The sequence below is a fragment of the Polistes fuscatus genome, unplaced genomic scaffold, assembly GCF_010416935.1.
Source record: "Polistes fuscatus isolate 324 unplaced genomic scaffold, CU_Pfus_HIC Scaffold7, whole genome shotgun sequence".
NCBI lineage: Eukaryota > Metazoa > Arthropoda > Insecta > Hymenoptera > Vespidae > Polistes > Polistes fuscatus.
The window spans coordinates 9752374-9761614 of record NW_025113151.1 but is presented as its reverse complement, the minus strand read 5'-3'; the positions used below and the strand labels follow the sequence as shown (position 1 = coordinate 9761614).

The 9241-nt window shown below is 40.0% G+C and overlaps 1 protein-coding gene and 1 long non-coding RNA gene across 9 annotated transcripts in view; one reads left to right on the top strand and one right to left on the bottom strand.

Moving 5' to 3' along the window:
- Positions 1-9241, top strand: part of LOC122524059 — a 143094-nt gene that overhangs the window by 29184 nt on the left and 104669 nt on the right. For both annotated transcript variants that reach the window (XR_006305450.1, XR_006305449.1), the window contains exon 2: positions 8647-8769. This is a non-coding gene — a long non-coding RNA (uncharacterized LOC122524059). The remainder of the gene's footprint in view (positions 1-8646; positions 8770-9241) is intronic.
- The window catches only part of LOC122524056 (titin), an 89570-nt gene that overhangs the window by 28747 nt on the left and 51582 nt on the right, over positions 1-9241 (bottom strand). The window contains exon 53 of one of the 7 annotated variants that reach the window (XM_043646101.1): positions 259-9225. The exons of the other annotated variants lie outside the window; for them this stretch is intronic. Coding sequence (XP_043502036.1) covers positions 259-9225 — 8967 coding nt within the window. The remainder of the gene's footprint in view (positions 1-258; positions 9226-9241) is intronic. 7 annotated transcript variants of the gene reach the window in all.

Sequence of the window (9241 nt, the reverse complement as noted above, 5' to 3'; positions counted from 1 at the left end):
TACTTATTATTAGATATATTTGTATATATACATATACGCGTCATTTTTATACTTTTTTATTTTAAAATAGTTCAGTTTTTTAATTATTTATTCATCAATGTAATTTATTAAAATGCTTTTGTGTCTTTTTTTTTTATTAAAGATAAAAATCTGTTTTCCGATTCATATGTTAGGATATTGTCTCAGTTGGTCATTTCTGAATGTTGTCACGTCCAATGGTCAGCAATTGTCATGTAAATTTATTGTAATAATACTCACCTATTACATTTGTCAGACGATCAGCTTCAATTGACACATTTGCTACCTTTGTTAATGGCATTACGGATTCTAGCAAGACTGATTCGCATTCTCCAATATTTCCCAATTCCGTAACAATGATACTCTCTTTAGGTTCTTCTAATTCACGAGCCTTTTTACTTTCCGGCTTTGAAATTTTAAACTCCGAGGTTGTATCTTCAACGTGAACTTCAGTTTTCAATGCAACTTCTGTCTTTACGACGTCAGGCAATGCACTGACTTCCTTTATCGTTTCTTTGTCTTCTTGTTTAGTTTCTTTTTCGGTCGTCATAATTTGGGTTACTTCGAAACTTTCGGAAGTTCGGAAAGTAACCTCAGCAGTTGCCATTGATATTGTTTTATCTATGACAAGGTTGCGCTCACTTTCTTGCGGAACCGTTTGAATTTCTTCAAAAGTTTCGTAAGGTATCTGTTCGGGTATTATATTTTTGGTTTCCGGTGCAATTGTTTCGGCAAGAGTTTCCGTAGTTGATGACGTTATAACTTGAGATTTTTGAGCAACCTGCCTGCCGAACAAACTGGGCAATGCTGTTTGTTTTGTTGGTTCTTCAGGAGTAGGAAGATCTTTTTCTATTTCACTGGTAGCAACTTCTGATATTGACAGTGACGTTAATTCTTCCAATTGCGGTTTACCTTTTTGACCTTCCGGTAATTTGGGCTTTTCTAATTGGTCGACATTCGTTACCGTTAATACTTCGGATATTTCAGCGGCTTCGACACTCAACATATTTGGGAATGCTTTACGTTCCGTTGGTACATCCGGACTTGGTAAAGTTTTTTCAGCTTCGTTGAAAATCACTTCGGAAACTACGAGGGAACTGAATTCCTCTACCTCGGGTCTCCTTTTCTGACTTTCCGGTTTCTCCGGTTTTGGCATTTCTTCGACAGTCGAGACAGTTAAGATTTCAGTTTTCTCGGCTACTTCTCTGGTAAGCAAATTTGGTTTTGCTATCTTTTGATCAGGTTTTTCCGGACTTATTAATGTTTCTTCCGATTCGTTCGATACTATTTGACATACTGATACGGATGTTAATTCTTCGAAGTGAGCTTTGCCTTTTTGTTCTTTTGGTATCTCAGGTTTACCCAATTCTTCGGCGTTACTCATAGATAACACTTGACTAGTCTCGGCAACTTCTCTGCCAGATAATAAAGACGTTGCCATAAATTTATTCGGTACTTCTGGACTCGGCAAAACATCTTCGCTTTCGTGAGAAACCACTTGGGAAACTAATACGGAAGTTAATTCCTCTAACTGAGGTATTCCCTTTTGTTCACCCGGTTTAATCGATTTAGAAAATTCTCCCGCACTGGTCATGGTTAATATTTGACTTATCTCGGCCACATCTCTGCCGGTGAAACTCGGTTGTGCCGTTTTCTCGGCAGGTTTTTCCAACGTCGCCAATGTGTCTTCCATTTCGTTGGACAATATTTGAGAAATAGTCAGCGGTGACAATTCCTCGAAACTCGGATAACCCTTTTGCTCGTCGGGTAATTTGGATTCAATGAATTGTTCGGCACTCGTCACGGTCATAACTTGCATCGTTTCAGCCACGTCCCGACCAAAGATATTTGGTTGTGCTTCTCTTTCGGTAGGAACTTCCGGACTGGGCATTGTTTCTTCCACTTCGTGTGATATTATTTGTGAAACCGTTAAAGACGATAATTCTTCCAAACCAGGTTTACCTTTCTGCTTTTCAGGTTCTTCAACTGATACCAATTGTTCGGCACTTGTCATAGTAAACACTTGACTAGTTTCAGCGATATCTCTACCCAACAAACTCGGTTGTGCTACCTTTTCCGATGGCATTTCTGCACTTGGCAAAGTTGTTTCAGCTTCGTTCGAAACTATTTGCGAGACAGTTAACGGAGTCAATTCTTCCAAACCCGGTTTACCTTTTTCTTCTTTCGGTACTTTCGTACTTAAATCTTGGGTTTCCGTGCTAATCATTACCTCGGTTGTTTCAGCTACTTCTCTACCGGAAATATTGAATTGTGCCGTTTGATCTTTCGGCAATTCCTTTTGCAATAGAGTATCTTCCGTTTCGTTTAGGATTATCTCGGAAACGGATACGCTAGAAAATTCTTCTACTTCTACTTTCGTTTGTTTTTCCTCGAATTTAAGATGTTCCGTTATGTCTTCGGCAGTTCCTACGGTTAATACTTGTAATGTTTCGATAGCTTCCTTACTTAACAAATTGGCAAGTGCTTTTTGTTCTTTTGGAACGGTCGATGCTGGCAAAATATCTTCGGTCTCGTTTGAAATGACTTCGGTAATCGTAACCGTACTTAATCCCTCGTATTGTGGTTTTCCTTTCTGTTCGGTCGGTTTAAAATCTTTTCCTTCGAATGTATCCTCACGTTCGCCCAACGTCGTTTCCGTTTCGATAACAGCCTCCCTGGGAATTTGCGATAAAGTTGCCTGAGAAGAAATTGGTTCTTCTTTTTGAATTTCTTCTACGTTTTGCACGCCTTCTATCAATGATCTTTGTACCGTTTCGAATAATCCAATTTCTGTTGTAGCTTTAACCTCTTGTCGTTTAGGTGCGACATCAAATACATCTTCCTTGTCATCCGTAATTATTTCGGATATTTGCAAAGGTTTGTTTTGTTGGAAATCGATGTCTGCCTTTTGCATGGATGGTTTAAAAATACCCTCGAACGTTTTCTCGCTTTCTTCGACTAATTTTTGTTCAACGATAATACTTTCGAACGTGTCACGCGAGGCTGTTGCTTTTTGCGGCGTTACACTTAGATCTTTGGTATCCTTTTCAGGTATGTTAACTTGGGATTCTATAAGCGTTGTTTCGATCGTACCATGTTCCGTAATGATCGTTGAAGAAGCTGTTTGAGATGGGGCAAGTTCTTTGGTTTGTAAAGATTCTTCAATCTCAGCCGAGGTCACTTCGGTTACAGAAATACTGTGACCCTCTTCAAACATGGTATTCGCAGTACTAGAAATTGTTTTAGGATATTTATCGAACAAACCTTCGCTTTCGGCGCTAGGAATATCTTCGATGATTAACGGCTCCAACGTGTCTTGTTTCGTGTGAGCTTTCATTTCAATCTTTTCAAACGGCTTAACAGAACCAGTACTTTGTTCTATTAATAATTCAGATGTTTCGGCAACGTCCATTCCAATTCTCGTTAATTTCATTTGTGCGGTACCATGCGTGTATTCCGGTACCGTCATTATATCTTCCTTATCCTGCGTTACTACGGTGTCAATTATTATACTTTTTTCTTCAACGAAAGCAATTTCCGCGCTACGTTTGTCGAGTTCCAATTTATCCGAAATTACCGAACTTTGTTCTTGGGGAATAGTTTCGTTGATGTTTATTGATTCTAATATAGATTGAGTACGGTGGGCTTCTGATACAGTTGGTTTTGTTGCTTCCGGTAACGTGCCAAGACCTTCGCGTAAATTGACTTCAAGTTGTTCAGCAACTTCTTTAGCATCCAACGAAGGTATTGCCGTTTTTTCGGCAGGTTTCTTTTCCAAAACAAGTTCTGATTCTACGTCTTGCGTAACGGTAGCTTCCGTGATCGCTATGAATCTATTATCGTCTAAAGCAACTCGTGCCTTAGTCGTAGTTAACGATACTTTCTCAACCGTGTCTATTTCCTTCTCGCCTAAAATCTCTTCGGTCAATTGAACCGTTTCGTAAGGTTTTTGTCCAATTTGTGCTACAGCCGAGGATGGTTTAATTATATCCAATTTACCCGTGCTCAGATCAGTTATAATTTCAGTCTTTTCAGCAACCTCGTGTCCAGTAATAATACTTGGTACAGCTTCTTGACTTCTATCTTGGAAAGTTGTAAGAATGTCCTCTTTGTCAGATATGTTAACCTCAGTGACGGTTGTAACGCGTTTACCTTCTTCTATCGACGTGTGAATTTCGTGTGGGGTTGGTTTGAATTTTCCTTCAAATGGTGCTTCTTGATCTTGAGGAATATCCTGAGTTATTAACAAACTTTGTTGCACTTCCTGAGTTGGGATTGCAGTTTTTGCATCTGGTTTCTTTACGTGAACTTCACCAACCGAATCTTCGGTAGTTATTGTAGTCGTTTCCGCAATTCCATGACCCGAATCTATTCCACGAAGAGCTGAATGTTTCGATGGTTGTTCTTCGGGCACGTAAACGGATTCCCTTTCATTGGTAGTCACTTGGGATACGGTAACAGTTGTTCTATCGTATTCCAAACCTACGTTAGCTGTTTTATTTTCCGGTATTGACGTTGGTAAGAATTGATCTTCGCTTTCTTGAACGATCGGTTGTGATTCGATTAGAGGTAACAACGGTATGTGTTCAGGTTTCACCGTTGACATGGATAATTTTTCTTTGATCAATTCTGCAGTAGTATGATCGACAATTTGCATCATCGTTTCGGCTACCGTGTGACCCTCCACGTAAGTTTTTCCCGCTTTTCGTACTTCAGGCATTTCTTTTGGCTTGTATTCGTTCTCTTTATCTTCGGTAATAACTGTTGATATTTGTATACTTTGTTCCTCTTCCATAGCCAATTCTGCTGTTGCTTGCATAGGTAATTTATCTTTGGATAATGGTGTTTCAGATTCAGATGGTTGTATCTCTGACGTTACTATTGTTTCCAATGGAACATTCGAAGGTGTTGCAATAACCGTTAACGTTTTAGAATCTTCTACTTTTCCTACGCTAAGGTCTACTGTAATTTCTTCTTTCTCGGCTATTGGATGACCTATTATTTGAACACCGGCCTTCTTTTCGATTGGTTTATCCGGTATCTCAAGAATATCTTCTTTGTGTGCCGCAATTTCTGTACTTTCTGTTACAGAAATCAGTTCATTTATTCCTACTTCCGCTTTATTACCTATAACAGGCTTTTCTTGAAATTCTTTTTCAGTCTCCGAGATAATTGTTTCCATTTGTATGATACTTTCGAACGGTAAACGTTCTTCTTTAGCTGCGGCAACGGTATGAGCTGAGATATCTAAAATTCCTGGATGCGTTGCCGGTGTAATTTCTGTCTGTTGGGCAACTTTGTGAGCATCGAAAGCTGCCACTGCTTTCTCACCTTCGATAAATGCTGCCGGTGTATAATCTTTTTCTTTATCGGACGTTATGGTTTCTAATATGGTTACTCCGTGTTCTTCATCGAACGTAACATTAACCATTTTATCCTCAGGTTTGACGAACGTAGGAAGGGGTTGTTCCAAATCACCGGTTGATATTTCCGATGTGATCAAACTACGGAAAGTAACGTGATCCGTGGTAGCCGTGACGGATGTTACTTCTTCCCGTTTGAAATCAGCGATGTTATCCGTGGTGGTTGTTTCGCTAGTTTGAGCTACCACGTGTGTGGGTATGTCGAACGTTACCGATTTTGATTCTGGTTTTTCTTCCGTTGGCAAAGTACTCTCCTTGTCTCCAGGTATTACCGAAGAAACTATCACACTTTCACCCATGATAAATTCAAGCGTAGCTTTTTTGTCGAACGGTTGAATTTCTGATAATGGAGCTTCCCTTTCCGTAGTTTCCACTTGTTCAGAAATGGTAGTTTCGAATGGTAAGAAAGTGGTTTGCGATTGCGCTGTTTTGGCAGGCTCGATAGATAATTTGGACAAATCAGTATCGCTCATTATCTCAAACGTAGATGCCACATTTTGCGTAATAATATCTACGCTTGCCTCGACACCTTTTGGTTTAGATTCTTCGTCGAATCGTCCTTCTTTTTCCTCAGGATGCGTCATGACAATTTCAAGACCCTCGCCTTCTTCGAAAGTGACTCCCACCTTTTTGCTTTCCGGTTTAACGTCGGCCTCCAACGGTGATTCCTTTTCGGAAATTGATACTTCAGTTTGTTGTACGATATTCAATCCACTTTGTTCCTGAGTTGCACTTTCCTCTTTCGGTTTGTCTTCCTTCAGAATATTTACGTTGCTAGCGAGAACAGTTTCTTGCATTTCTGCAACCTCGTGCGTATCGCTTATGTTCATAGCCACTTTACGTTCCTTCGGTACTTCTTCGATGGATAATTTTTCTTCATTCAACATGGCCGTAATTTCGCTGACCATTAACGTTTCCGGTCTCGTACAAAATTCAACTTCCGCGCTTTGTTCGACAGGACGTACGTCCACTTCTCTCGGTTTACCCGTTTCCGCAATATTCGTTTCTGTTACGATCAATTCTTCTAAAGCTTCTTGTTGTTGAATTGCCTTTCCCGTTTTAGGAATTTCATCAGCTATCGAACCGGTAGATTGTTGTATTAATGTTTCTGATTGCAATGCTATGGTATGACCAGTTATCGATGTTTGAACTGTATAATCCTTTGTCTTCTCCATAGGTGCATAAGTCATCTCTTTATCGTGAGTTACAATTTCAAGAATACTTAATCCACTTTTAGCTTCCGTATAATCTACATTGGCAATTTTCTGTTCCGGTTTTACATCGATATTGTAAATATCCTCTTTCTCGGCTGTTTCTTGTACCTCTACCGAGATACTTTCAAGAGGTATCCGTGATTCCTCAGCTGTCCTTGACGCTGGTCTTTCCTGCGGGACAAATTCGTTAGTCGGAGATTCGGTTCTAACTTCCTCGGATATCGGTGCATTGTGCGTTATAAAATCTGTCGTAGCGAATGCTCCTTTGACGTCGGATACCGTAGTATACTCTGCTTCCTTTTCACTGGTCACGATCATGGTTGTATGAACACTTTCGATTTCGTCTATAGTTATTTCAGCTTTTTTCATATCAACAACTTTGTCATCTTTTACTGGAGCTAATCCTTCAGCTGGTACTGTTTCTTTTACTATGGTTTCCTGTAAGCTTACAGCACCTATTGCAGCTACAGCAGATGATGGAATTTCTTTGACAACTTCGCCAACGTTATCTTCGGGATGAGTTTCCTCGATTTGTAGCGATACGACCGGATGAGTTGGCACAGTTTTACCGTGATGGGATTCCGGTAATTCGAATATCTTCAATTCACTTTCTTTTTCTATCGAAGTCGTCTGGAACACTTCCACACCTCGCATCGCATCGTACGAGGTTGCAATCGTACGTTCTTCGGGTTTCGTTGTTTCCTCCAATTTGGATTCCTTATCGTGGGTAAGAGTTTCGTGTATTATTTTAGCTTCCGTTAATTCTACGGTTAAGTTACCACTTTCCGATACGTATTTTAATTCATCTTTAAAATCAGACGGATAATCGGCTGTTTGTACTTGAGATATTTGTAAATATTCTTCGGGTCTAATCGACGTTTCTGCCAAAAATGCTGTTGGCTTTTGATCGATGCTGTACGGTCCTTCCGATTCTTGCACCATCGTACTGGTGACAGAACCAATTTCCAACGTTGAGATCGATGTTTCGGCAAGTTTGGTAACCGGTTTTTCATCCGGTTGATAATCTTGTTCCTTTTCCGAAGTAATCGTTTCTACGGTGGTAGCTGAAGTTATTTCTATGACGCTCAAATTAGCTTGTACCGTTTTATTTTCTTCTACTTTAAGGTCAGTTTCTTTTTGATGGGTATCAACGGTAGACACTGTTACACCTTCCAACAGAGTGATTTTATCGGTTGCCTCGAAAGTGTCCGTTTTTCTATCGGGAACAAAAATGCCTTCGCTTTCTTGAATTAAATTTTGCTGAACTATGGCCGTCTCGTTGTCGTAAGAAATACCAATTTGAGCTTTTTGACTAGGTGGCAATTTGCCTGGTACGTATTCACCTTCCTTTTCGGGTGCGTGTAATTCTTCGGTGACCCTTTGCTTTTGAGCTATGATCGATTGCGTTGCTACTTCCGTGGGTACTATCAATTCTGGATAATATTTTCCAGGTTTATCCTCGGCGCAAACTTCTTCTACAATAAGCGGCTCGGTAGTCGTAACATTGACCCTAGGCTTCGTAGGAATATTTTTAACGATTTCAAGTTTGTCCTCTAGCAAGCCTTCTTGAACCTCGTAAACGGATAACCCAACTTGAGGCAAGAAATTATCCTCGGCTTTTGCCGTAAGCGGTGAAACGAAATCTTCGGTGGGTACTTCGTTCTGACTGACCAACGTTTCAGAAATTGTTTTAGCTTCTTGCAGGGTCAAACTGGTATCAGCTGTTCTAGCAATTTCAGGTTTGCTCAACGTTAAATCGGATAAATCTGCATCGTTGGTTAATATTTCGCTTACCATCAAACTTTCGGATGGCGTAACACCTGGAATAGCTTCATAAGTATTCGGTTTAAATTTATCTAAAAATTCAGCAGCCGTAGCTTGAACATTAGTTTCCGTAATAGAATAAGGTTCAACTATCGAAACTGAAACCGATGCTTTTTGTTCGATCGGTTTTTTAACGTCAACACTATCAATTTCTTTTTCTTGTACAGGTTGAAGATGTTCAGTGAGCGCACTGACCGTGTCAACGGCTAGCTGAGCTTTCTCAACTTTGGGTTTACCCGGAGCCTGTTCAACTGTACGATTGAAAGGTACAACCTCGTGAAGTTGACCAGGTACGTTTAATATAACAGTAGGCATTGATTTATCTCGTTTTATTTCAAATTCTTCGACTTCTTCCAATTGTATTTCATCCTCACCGATATTCGGTTTCTTTGCTTTCAATTGTTTACGTTTACGAATTATTTCTTCCTCTATTATCTCTTCTTCAATCTCCTTTTTCTCATCTTTTATCTTATCCGTTACCTTTTTAACGATATCTACTTTATCTTTTGGAATCAGTCTGCCTTTAGAATCCTTCTCAATGACAATTATTTCTTCTTCTTCTTCTTCTTCTTCTACGTCCTCTTTCTTCTTCTTCCTGTCCTTTTCAATCTCTTGGATTTCCTCGATTTCTACTACCTGTACCACCCCCTCATCCCTATCCTGCGGTTTATCTTCAATGCGATCCTTCGGTTTTCTATCTTTTCGCTTGCGTAGTGTTGTGTGTGCCTGCCGTGTGTCCTCGTATTCTGCGGAAAGTATGTG